General features: G+C 44.4%; 1 protein-coding gene across 2 annotated transcripts in view; it reads left to right on the top strand.

Annotated features, from left to right (window-relative positions):
• The window catches only part of naa25 (N-alpha-acetyltransferase 25, NatB auxiliary subunit), a 13,614-nt gene extending 1,740 nt beyond the window's left edge, over nucleotides 1-11,874 (top strand). Inside the window, exons 2-24 of one of the 2 annotated variants that reach the window (XM_031875158.1) lie at nucleotides 817-902; nucleotides 1,441-1,579; nucleotides 1,667-1,785; nucleotides 1,944-2,018; nucleotides 2,102-2,209; nucleotides 2,402-2,480; nucleotides 3,290-3,401; nucleotides 3,483-3,572; nucleotides 4,349-4,521; nucleotides 4,641-4,753; nucleotides 4,841-5,048; nucleotides 6,554-6,643; nucleotides 6,729-6,909; nucleotides 7,421-7,520; nucleotides 7,613-7,764; nucleotides 7,850-7,975; nucleotides 8,131-8,374; nucleotides 8,653-8,776; nucleotides 8,860-8,925; nucleotides 9,007-9,104; nucleotides 9,180-9,290; nucleotides 9,395-9,535; nucleotides 10,380-11,874. In XM_031875158.1, coding sequence (XP_031731018.1) covers nucleotides 817-902; nucleotides 1,441-1,579; nucleotides 1,667-1,785; nucleotides 1,944-2,018; nucleotides 2,102-2,209; nucleotides 2,402-2,480; nucleotides 3,290-3,401; nucleotides 3,483-3,572; nucleotides 4,349-4,521; nucleotides 4,641-4,753; nucleotides 4,841-5,048; nucleotides 6,554-6,643; nucleotides 6,729-6,909; nucleotides 7,421-7,520; nucleotides 7,613-7,764; nucleotides 7,850-7,975; nucleotides 8,131-8,374; nucleotides 8,653-8,776; nucleotides 8,860-8,925; nucleotides 9,007-9,104; nucleotides 9,180-9,290; nucleotides 9,395-9,535; nucleotides 10,380-10,502 — 2,858 coding nt within the window. In that variant the 3' untranslated portion in view covers nucleotides 10,503-11,874. Of the gene's footprint in view, nucleotides 1-816; nucleotides 903-1,440; nucleotides 1,580-1,666; nucleotides 1,786-1,943; nucleotides 2,019-2,101; nucleotides 2,210-2,401; nucleotides 2,481-3,289; nucleotides 3,402-3,482; nucleotides 3,573-4,348; nucleotides 4,522-4,640; nucleotides 4,754-4,840; nucleotides 5,049-6,553; nucleotides 6,644-6,728; nucleotides 6,910-7,420; nucleotides 7,521-7,612; nucleotides 7,765-7,849; nucleotides 7,976-8,130; nucleotides 8,375-8,652; nucleotides 8,777-8,859; nucleotides 9,105-9,179; nucleotides 9,291-9,394; nucleotides 9,536-10,379 lie in introns of both variants that reach the window. The other variant, XM_031875157.1, reaches the window with a different exon arrangement.
• Nucleotides 11,875-11,880: the final 6 nt, after the last annotated feature.

The raw sequence follows: 11,880 nt of genomic DNA, 5'->3' as shown, positions 1-11,880 counted from the left end.
ACTTCATCCTTCAGTTTATCACAAACATTCAACATCAACACATAAAGAAACACTTCATCCTTCAGTTCATCACAAACATTCAACATCAACTCATCTGGAGATGCGTGGGTTTTCACTTGAAACTTCAGCTGCAGTGACATTAAAATATAGTTTGTAACTCATTAATACGTGAGCTAGTCTCTCTTGTCTAAGTCATCCATTGCTGGAGCTTCAGGGCTGCGTAGTTTAACTCATCGCAGGATCTGAGCGATGTGTCCGTGTTCCTCACATTTCTGTCGGCTTTCGTTAACTTCTGGTTCTCCTGTGGTGCCGGTTTGAACAGAGAGAATAGACATGACATAACCACAGCCTGCTGTCTGCTGCACTTAATTTAGGCACCCAGCTGTCCTGAGGAGGCTGAACTGAGGTGTCTGTTTGTGTCCGTCTGCATGCTTTAACATTTACCAACCATTCAGAAAGAGTTACGGTGACAGTTAACAAATATGAGATGTGAGAATACAGCTGCTCATCAAGCAGCTGTATTCCAGTAGATTGTGCATGATTTGCTCAGTAAGCATTCTCTGTGATTGTAAATTCCTCCCCCATCTATTTATTTGTTTTATTATTTTTGTCTTTACCGAGGATGTATGTGTTTATGCTGGGACAGCATTCTAAGAAAATCTTTGTTTAATTTGACCATATATGTATGTAGATCTACATTGTAATACACGCAGTGTTATTGCACTTTTTATTCTAACTTGTAAGTAGGATGCATTGAAGTCTTAACATTCACCATCACCATCATTAATGTGATCATGTTGTCCTCTTCTGTTTCAGATTATCTTGATAATGGCAACAATAAAATGGCGATACAGCAGGCCGATAAGCTGCTGAAGAAACACAAGGACCTGCACTGTGCCAAGGTGGGGGACTCAGAAAGTGTTGAGTTGTGTTTGTTTTCTGCTGATGGCAGACGTCTGTATGGATCCAAGAAAACACAGATTCCCTTTTGGAACCTGTGCACATAAAACAGTTACAGTTTAAAGATCATTTTAGGAATGAAGAGATGAAGCTTCTTCTGTTTTGTCTTCCTATATTGACGCCCCTAGTACGATGGTTTCACTGACTGTATGACTCTTTAAAACATGAAAACCATCTAAGGGTGACTAGTAGTCAGAATATATACTCTTTGATAATAATGGGTGCATAATGCATATGGAACTGGTGAGTCAGCAAACTCCAGTTATTTTACATTTGGGACCTAAACTCAGATAAACCTACTCAAGAGCACGAAGTTTGGCTAAATGTCCCTAAATATAGACTTACTCCTAAAATACATCACGTCCATCACACAGTTACAACCAGTTACCTTCAGTCAAAGTGTTGCTTTGGATTCAGCAACACACACACAAATCACAAATCTATAGACATTCCTATATTGTGGTATTGTTTCCTGATCAGGTCCTAAAGGCGATCGGCCTTCAGAGGACGGGGAAGCAGGATGAAGCCTTCACTTTGGCCCAGGAAGTGGCCATTCTAGAGCCCACCGACGACAACTCGCTACAGGCTCTGACTATTCTGTACAGGGAGATGCACCGCCGTGAGTACACACACACACACAGGTACACACACACAGGTACTAATGGTCTGGTGGCCGCATGCTGAATATGGTGCCGCTTGTTCACAGCGGAGTTGGTCACCAAGCTGTACGAGGCGGCGGTGAAGAAGGTTCCTCTGAGCGAGGAGTACCACTCTCACCTCTTCATGGCGTACGCTCGCGTCGGCGAGTACAAGAAGATGCAGCAGGTGAGGAAGGCTCACGTCCACGCTCTGCAGATATAACCTGCAGGCACACGTGACTAACAGCTGTGGCTTTTGTGCTCCGTTGGTAATTTTTTTTAAAAATGGACATGTAATCAGAATAATGAAGAGGATGTTGATGACTGCATCTTGGCACTTTACAGGCGGGAATGGCCTTGTATAAAATCGTCCCCAAGAATCCATATTACTTCTGGTCTGTCATGAGTCTGGTGATGCAGGTATGGGCGGACTGGTTTACTTCCACGTTCCCTAAATATTGTCATTATTCTGGAAAACAAAACGCGTTCTGTTTGCTGTGCAGGCCATCTCAGCACAAGATGAAAAACTGGCCCAGACCATGTTCCTGCCTCTGGCTGAGCGCATGGTGGAGAAAATGGTGAAGGAGGAGAAGATTGAGGCAGAAGCAGAGGTGAGTAACGGGACCTGAAGGATTTTTATTTGTGTTTGAAAGAAAAGTTCACCCAAAAACTATTTCACCCTCTAAACCCCCGGAGTGTTTTTTTGCTAATTTTCCAGGAAACTTCTTATATTTGGGCTAATTCAGATAATTGTTTCTGATGCTGTTTACAGATGTTTCTGTATTCTTTGTATGTGCCTGTAGGTGCAGCTGTATTATATGATCCTGGAGCGCTTGGGAAAGTGTGTGGAGGCTCTCAATGTGATCAGAGGTCCACTCGGGGGTATGTGTTTATGTGTTTCTATGTTTCTGTACTTTAAAGTTCATCATTGATGACGATCTAAGTTACTACAAGGAACTTTGAACTGGTTGTGAAACAGTCTCAAGTTAATCCTGATGCCTCTTTATGACCTACATACACAAAAGAGACCAGAAGCGACACATTGGATACTTCTATCTAGTTCTTTTTAATGCTAGTCAGCGGGTACGATTCCCCGCGTCAAACGATATCCGGCTCACCGCCAGCTTCCTGAGAGCCAACACCGACACCACGCTGCTGGAGACCCAGGACGTATTGCTGGACCCACTGGAGGGAAGGGAGGCACGGGAGAACCAGAACTAGGACTGAGAGGGGCAGACTGTCAGACCCTGCTGCAGTAGCATGAGAGGTTTTCTAAAGGGACTCTGGTGCTCAGAAACACTACCACTTTAGTCCACAGGGGGCGCCAGAACCAACATAAAGTGAAAGTTCCTGGTAGTAGCTTTAATCAGCATCTATTTAAATGCACTGGTGTTAGCCAGCCGGCAGGTTTTCAGCCGCTGTTCTTTTGGTAAGACGTCTTAACATCAAAAAAGTGAAATTGGAACGAGAGCATTAGTAAGATGGTACGCACATGAGGCAGAGCGGCAGAAGTAAAACACTGATGCACTAAGACAATAACATCCACTGTTCAGTATTTGTTGTAAAGCAATGTCAAGCAGACAGAAGAGATGATGAACTCTGTTAATAACCACATTTTGCAGAAAGACATAAATACAATATTAACCAATAATCTTTATAAAAGATGTATACTTATCTGCATCCTCCCACAGAGAAGCTGACCAGCGAGCTGCAGAGCAGAGAATCTAAGTGCATGAAGCTCTACCGGAGACTACAACGCTGGCCGGAGTGCAACTCGCTGGCCCACAAGCTGCTGCTCAAGAAGTGAGGACAGACCTTTATTTAACAATGAGTCTCTGTGAGAGAAGAACTACCGATGAGACAAACCTGTGTTTCTGTTTCCAGTCCTGACGACTGGCAGTTCTACCCCTCCTACTTTGACTCTCTCTTCCACCTGATGGATCAGTCGTGGAGTCCTCCTGAAGAAGGAGAACAGTGAGTACAAATGTGTTTTAATCTTCTATAGTTCTGGTCAGAAGACCTCTGACCAACACGTGCACTGAGCAGGAAAATGAACCTTCCAGAATATAACTTCCTCAGGTATTAAATGCCTGGTGAAGGTAGAAGACAGAAACATAGCTGTTATTAATCAATAAATACGTTTTTATTCACTGAATTCACCATAAAAGTGAATCTGTGTGTAGACAAGAATCTGTCGATACGACACTAGAGGTTAGGGTTATATATATTACGATACTATAAGCAAGGTGATATATTTCGATTTGTATTAAATTTGTTAATTTTTGCCTTCACGTTTATCACACTTCCTGTAATTTCATACCGCCGCTTTCTGGCACCGATCTCTGCACGTAAACTATTCATTATTATTGAATCCAGTGTTTTTGAGAACCGATGAGTATTATACAACATAATATCGCCATACTCAAGTGTAACAACAATCTGTTATAATCTACATCAACACAGTGTTCATGAGCTGATCTTTATTTTAGTTTTGAACCTTTATCTCCTGCACACCTGTCTGCATGCAGGTGTTTAAAGTCCGCCACTAAACCACCACTATCGTCTGTTTTAAACTGCAATCAATTCAAATCTTTGTACCGCTGCAGTGCTGTTCTTTTACCAGATAAATGTAGTAATGTGTATAAATCTCCTGTGTGTGTGTGTGTGTGTGTGTGTGTGTGTGTGTGTGTGTGTGTATGTGTGTGTGTGTGTGTGTGTGTGTGTGTGTGTGTGTGTGTGTGTGTCTGCAGCTGCTCGGAGGGTTCGGTTCACCACACGGTGGCCGAGGTGGTGAGCTTCGTGGAGGAGAGGGTTTCGGGGGAGGATGGCAGAGACTCGCGCTCACTCAGAGGACCCTATTTAGCTCGGCTCGAATTAATGCACAGACTGAGAGAAAGAGGCTGTCCTGAAGAGAAACTGTTAGGTAACAAACACACGGACTGTAACAAACCGTTGCTTTTTGCCCCTTTCTTGAGTCGTTTCCCCCCCCCCCCCTCTATATTTACCTGGTGCTTTAGCCTTTTTGTATGTGGCTTCAAACAGGTGAGCCTTTAGAGCTAATGGTGCAGTTCTTTGGGAAGTTTGGAGACAAACCCTGCTGCATCACCGACCTAAAACTATACCTCCACCTGCTCGCTCCCGAACAACCCGTGCAGGTGAGTCTCCGCAGCATTGCTGGAATATGAAGCGGCGGGTCGGGCTGTGAAATTGATGTCCTCCCGTCTTTATTTCTATGTGTTTAGTTCATCAACCGTGTGAGTGAAGCGGTGCCCCTGGGGGAGCAGGGAGAGGACGGGTTCGCTTTCCCAGAGGACACCAAAGCGCTGCAGAGGCATCTGTGCGTGAGTCAGCTGAGTCGAGCCCTCGGGCTGCATCACGCTCTCGACCCCGACGGGAAGCTGCGGCTCATCGCCGAGCTCAAAGCTCACTATCGTCACGGACTCAAGTTTGGTAAGAGTGTCTCCTTTTTGTTCCCTCTTCAACCTTTCTGGGGGATAATCGGATTGTTCACGGAGCGAAGAAGGCGTGAAATCACGACGACAAAGTGTAAATGTCGCCGCTGTTCATCGCTGCATTGGTTCCGCTCACGGCTTTGATTCACCGTCATGGCGGTAAATCAGTGACGGTGTTTTTCTGTCTTTATTCGTCGCCGTTTGCGCTTTACACTGACAACAGGAAGTGGCGCAGTCGTTGTGTTGCTCTTCAGGATTCACTGGATGTTAGACAGGAAGTATCCAGAGGTACAGAGGAGGAGAACATGGTGGCAATTTGCTGAGTTAATTTCCTGCTTTAATGTTTCTCTTTTTGTTCGTCTCCATCACGGCTTCCTCTTTTTCTTGCTTGTCCACCTTCTTGTCTCGCTGTTTTTTAAGACGCTTAGTTGTCTCCTTTACACTCTTTAAGGTCCACCAGAGGGGCGTTCACTGACCTATTTTATATCAGACAACTAAACGTTAACATCTCTTTAGCTTGCGTTAAACAGAAACCTGATTTCAGACTTGCAGACGAGGGAACAGGAAGTGTAAAATGCTGACTCATTCTGTTCTTTAGGACTCATTCTTGCAGCACTCTATAAAACATAGAATACGTTCCCCTCCTTGTTCTTGTATTGATGCTACAGGCAATCATTGCTCACTAATTAATGCAGCACACACGTTGCTGCAACTTCAGAGCCTGTGTGTGTGTGACTAATATAAAAACATATGGTGCTTGAAGTATGCTTGAGCTAATCCTCCCAGCAACCAAATGATCCAAATGTTTGTTCGTGTTGCACGAGCTTGTGTCTCTAGCGACTCATTTGCATATGGAAAGTATCGTACACATGGCTGCATCAGCACTTTATTTAGATTTTAAACCTCATTCAAAACAACAATCTTAAGCATCTCACATGTCGGCTGGAGCTGTGTGTTGGTTTAAAACTTAGAGCCGGGTGTTTCGTGAATGTACAGTCAAATATATGACAGAAATATGATTCATGTTTGATGTCAGAGGAGACATGTCTACATGGAGACGTGTTCTTTACTGTCTCATCGCAACAATCACAAGCTCAACAATACTCAGTTAAATATGTCTTTAAAAAATATAAATAAATAAAACAAGACGCCATCTTGATCCCCAAATCTGATTTCATAATAAAACTAAAGTGTTTTTTTAATTTTAAGGTTTAAACTTGAACTATTAGAATGATATTTCAACAACATGGGTATTAAACTTCACTTCTGTTTTTAAATCATTGCTGCTGCAGACGCCTCTTAAATATCAAGAGTTCATCTCTGAAGTTTGTTAAGATCAGCAATTTTACACTGTTATATTTTCTTACAGGCAACGTTCGTGTACAACCGTTTGATGTTGAGGGATAATTAAACACGGACGCTCAACGTTTGGTCTAAAACCAGTTTTTATTTGTGATGTTGCTGCCGTGGCTTTCGCTGACTCGTGATATCTGTGTTCAACAGGGACGAACGCACTGAAGACGGAGCTGCAGTTCTCTGATATGTACTGTCTCATGGCAGCTCACGTTTACATCGACCTCTGGAAGGAGACGGGTGAGTGTTTCCTCTCTTCTTCCTGGTGTTTTCCTCCTCCGTGTCCTCTCTAAACGTCTTGTTGTTGTTGTTGTTTCTGCTGCAGAGGATGAGGACATGGTGTGGCAGTGTCTGGGCGTCCTCCAGGAGGGTCTGTCTCTCAGTCCCTCCAACGCCCAGTTCAAGCTGCTGCTGCTGCTCGTCTACTGTCACCTGGGAGCCTTTGAGCCCGTGGTGGACCTCTACTCCAGTCTGGATGCCAAGCATGTGCAGCACGACACCATCGGGTCAGTGCAAACACACGGTCACCTTTATCTAATCTGTGCCGGTGTTCATCAAGCGTCTCAGAATACCACAGTTATAGTGAGGCTTCCCACGCTGACTTTCATTAGTATTTGTAGATGTGCGCCAGGATTGAAAAGCATGTTTTCTTTACACAATCTCCAAAACTACCCCGTTTATCTCAGCCAGAAGCTGTAAACACCAACATTATCGTCAGAGGTTCATCTTTCCGACGGTCTTTGAACACATCGCGTGTGACGAACGCTTCCGTCAGAAAAAGCAGCTGAAACTTAGCTTAAAGTTGTGCTATTTCATCACAAACATTTTATTCTAAATTATATATATCTCCTCTAATAAAGCGTTCACTTTAACCAGATTGTTTAAGAACATTACATTGTGAGCTCCTCAGTGAAACTATGAAGTCATGATCCTTCTGAGACGTTTGATGAATATGAGACGAGTGTTTACTATTAATATCAACAGAGTTATAAAAACGTTTTCTTTCTAAATCCTTAGCTTCCTGTTGACGCGTTACGCTGAGTCATTGGGTCAGTTCGCTGCAGCCTCCCAGTCCTGTAACTTCTCCCTCAGGTTTTTCCACTCCAACCAAAAGGATGTGAGTCTCTTCGTCTTCTTCATTCTACTCAACATTGAACTTTTTACACTAAACCTCAATGTGTCTCATCGTCCCTCCTTCCTACCCACCAGACCTCAGAGTACATCATCCAGGCGTACAAGTACGGAGCGTTTGAGAAAATCCCAGAGTTCATAGCTCTCAGGAACAGGTTGAACCAATCGCTGCACTTTGCCCAAGTGCGCACGGAGCGCATGCTGCTGGACCTGTTCCTGGAGGCCGACATGTGAGGATCTACTCAACATCCAGCACTCGGTTGAAGCATCTTCTGCCTTCTTCATTCACACGTTGTCTTTCTTTTGTCTCCTCAGTGTGTTGAGTCTGGAGGAGAGTGTGAAGGCCATGTCTCTGTCTCCAGAGGAGGACGACATCCCGTGGGACACCATGAGGGACAACAGAGACCTCACCGTGTTCACCAGCTGGAACCCGAAGGAGAGGTTAGTCCTGGTGTCATGAGGGTTCTACAGGAAGGAGGAGCGTGAGGTTTAGGTTTAGATTTAGTTGTAGTCTGACTTAGTGCCGGCCGATAATTCAATATTATTTCATTTTAATCCTGTTTTCGTCCCTGAACGAACCCGTTTCCTCCCCACAGAGAGCTGACTGACGAGCACCGGCGGCGCTCTCTGGAGGAGGAGTCCGTCTGGCTGAGGTTACGCTCTCTAACGCTTCGCGTCCTCGCCTCCTTGTCCTCGCCGGGTCACACGCCGACGCAGCAGAACTCGGGGACGACCAACGAGAACGGAGTCGGAGACGAGCCGTCGATCCTCGGCGGCCTGCTCGCTCAGCTCCACCGCACTCTGCAGACGGCCGCTCAGATAGCAGAGAGACGCACGCAGGTACGTTTAACCAGCAGGACGTGTGTTTATAATGAGCTGAGTCACTGAAACACACATCAACACCAGCCTACATCCGTCTCAGACATGAATACTCAATAATATCAAGAGAAGACAAAGGAGACAGAAAGGATTTGGGATTTGTCCAATTTTAAGAATGAGGACAGAAATCTTTGCCAGATCTTATAAAACGTATTTATGAAGGATGAAGCAGACCAGCTGCTCACTGACGAGACTGACTGGAGTTCGCTGCTGTAACGAGTGTTTCTGTTGCGCTGCAGTATCCCTTCCTGGGCCCCCCCTCCACCCGCCTGCTCTCTGCTCTGTCCAGCGGCAGCTGTCAGTGCCAGGCTGCTGCCCTGCAGCTGTCTGTCCACCTCCAGGAGCTGGAGACCGCCGGACTCGGTGAGGAGAGACGTCGGTGACGTGAAGCACGTCGACGCTCGTCTCGTGCTCCTCCACTCACCGCTGCTTTCTTTCTTTCTTAGACGAGTCGTCGGAGCTTCAGACCCAGATCTGTAACAGTTTCAAATCATTAGTAGTTCAGCTTCAAGGTGAGACATCTCTGCACACAGAGCTGCAGAAGTTTATTCTGCGTCTGTTACGCTTCATGCTTTGTTTCTTTCTCTGCACAGAAATACTGAATAAAGGAAAAGGAGATCTATTGGAAATGAAAGAGAGCAAATTAAAAACCTGGCCCTCCTTATTAGAAAACCTAATCTTCTTTGTTGAGGTGAGAAGTAACTTTCCTACCGACTGTAGACTGTAACTGTGATGTGTTGGAGTAACACGATGTTATTGTGCACAGACGGTGTGCATAGTCTTGTGGATGGCTAGTCACTGTGCCAAGATCCTCCGACCGCTGAAGACGAGTCTACAGAAGAAGAAGAAGAAAAAGAAGGATACAAACACAGCTCTGGTACAGTTCCTCTGCTTTAACCCTCTGAAACGCGCATGTTTCTGTTAAATACCACAGTGTTCTAGAGTTCACTGGGCTGACCTGATGGTTCGTGTCTCCTGCAGCCGGCGGTGGTGTGCGGGTTCCAGGAGCTGACGGGGAGCTTGCAGGACCTCCTTACCCAGGCGTTGGAGTATATAAAGGGGCAAGAGATCGGCATCACGGCCCTTAAGCTGGCCGGGTTAAGCTTAGAAGGACAAACGCAGGTGAGTGTGCCGACCAGACGGCAACCTCTTGATAAGTGAAGCCTCTTAAAGCCGCATTCTCTCTAGTGTCCACCAGGGGGCGACTCCTCTGGTTGTATAGAAGTCTATGAGAAAATGAATCTACTTCTCTCTTGATTTATTACCTCAGTAAACATTGTAAACATGAGTTTATGGTCTCAATCTCTAGTTTCAAGTCTTCTTCAATACAGCATTATGTTCATTTAGTACATTATGGTCCATTTAGAGTCACACAGACCATAAAGCAGGGGAGTCTTTAGGGCGGGGCTACACGGTGATTGACAGGTCTCTACCAGAGACGTATACGCTGTCTCTACATCACTCCTCAGTCCAGATATGGTCACTTCCTGTTCACTGTCTGCAAAAAAAACAAGATGGCGACGACCAAAACACCGAACTGGAGGCTTTAAAACATTTTTTTAAATGCAGCTTTGTAGGTACGGACGTTTAAAACAAAATAGATATGTAAAACAATAACTGAACGATTCGTTTACACTTCAAAGATTAACTTCCTCATATTTTCTTTTTCTTTTGAAGCATGATGCGTTTACTAGCTGCAGTTCTTTGAACAACCTTGTGTTGTAAAATGACAGATAAATTAAATTTGTCACCTTATAATATTTGTGCTGCAGACGAACAAATGATCACAGATGACTTATTTAATCTTTATAAATAAATCGAACAGAAAGTAACGTCCGTGGTGAGGAGTGATTGAGGAACACGTCTGTTTGAGTTCATGACATGTGGTTCTCTTAAACATGGCTTTGATGGGAGGAACATTATATTATATTTAATGTCATATTTCATGTTTTATTCTGTGTTTCAGGACGAGGAGTCGTTTACGAAGGCTGCTATGGACAAAGTGCAGAGCAGTTACCTGCGCTCACTACAGGAGGCGGGAGATCTGCTGAAGAAGAGAGCAGAAACTATAAAGAGCCTCAAGATCTGAACACCATCCCACCGCCCAAATAACGATGACTCTACCCCCCCACACCACCACCACCATCAGCCCCCCCCCCCACCCCACACCGCCGTCTGTCAGCCCACCAGCTCACTACGAGTCCTACAACCCAAAAACACTCAACCTCCTTCCTGTCCTGCATATTTCTCAACTCAGCGTTTGTGAGCTCTCAATCTGAATTTTTATTTTGCTCGTCTTCCACCTCAACACACACACACACACACACACACATCAACACACATGCACATCAGGAACATCTGCAGCTCTTCTAGCACACAAGCTTGTAAGTAAACTCATGAATTTCTACAGCGGTTCTAGTGAAAATGAGGAATAAAGACGTGCTCTTTTTTAAATAAAGAAAAAGAAACGGAGCAAAATTAGGAAGTATGAATAAGCAGTTTTAGAAGTAATCTAATAAATGATTGTACATAGTAAAGAGCAACTACCACAACTTAAATAAGAATATAAGACACAATAAACCAATATTCTGTTGGTTTGTCCGTTAAGTTGTTCCTTTCTATTCCTCTTTGTTTCGTTTTTCTCTGGTGAGAACAATCAAAATAAAACACACACACGTACACGTACACACACACACTGGGACTGTTAACACTACGGAGGAAAGTTATCTCAATGCGCTCCTTTTCCAGATGTTTCTGTCCGTCGAGAGCAGCAGGCACAACTCATGGACGCCTGCAGACTGAAGTTTGCCTTTCAACAATTCTTTTGTCACAATCCTTTTGTTTTCGTTGCTTTGTGTATCTCGTGTTTCTCTTTCAAAATTGGAACCACGTCTGTAGTTGCAGTATTATAAAGAGCAGTAGTGGGAGGAGTTAAAGGAGGTTTTTAAAGCCGTTCTTGTTTCTTTTCTTTCTTTTTATACCAGTAGACGTGCTTATAAACACGTCGGCCGTGGAGTCAGGTCATTTAAGCACAAAAACACACAAAATTATGATTATTTAAGAGAACGTGTGATTATCTTGAGATGAATCTTCACCCCGTTGTTTCAACTCCACTCCCTGATCTGTTACTGCAGTCATTGAAAGACTTTGGAGCAGAATGCATCTTCATGCAAAGATAAATTATGACCCATTACAAATACACGTGCAGACATTAATATAATCAGCTAGAATGCATGCACAGTCTGTTCCAGTTCGGTCCAGACAACAACGTAGGAGAAGATTTTGGACTTTTGACAAAGGAAGTCCTGAGAGACAAGTGAGGGAAATAAATGCTGGTGGTTCATTGTCGGAGTCTGATCTAAATAGTTTTATGACTTGGTGACAATCCTTCACATTTCAGTCCGGTTGATTTACAATTTCGTGTGTGTGTGTGTGTGTGTGTGTGTGTGTGTGTGTGTGTGTGTGTG

Source organism: Anarrhichthys ocellatus, unplaced genomic scaffold, assembly GCF_004355925.1.
Source record: "Anarrhichthys ocellatus isolate YVR2014 unplaced genomic scaffold, GSC_Weel_1.0 scaffold87, whole genome shotgun sequence".
Taxonomy (NCBI): Eukaryota; Metazoa; Chordata; class Actinopteri; order Perciformes; family Anarhichadidae; genus Anarrhichthys; species Anarrhichthys ocellatus.
This window is presented reverse-complemented; position numbering and strand designations above follow the sequence as displayed.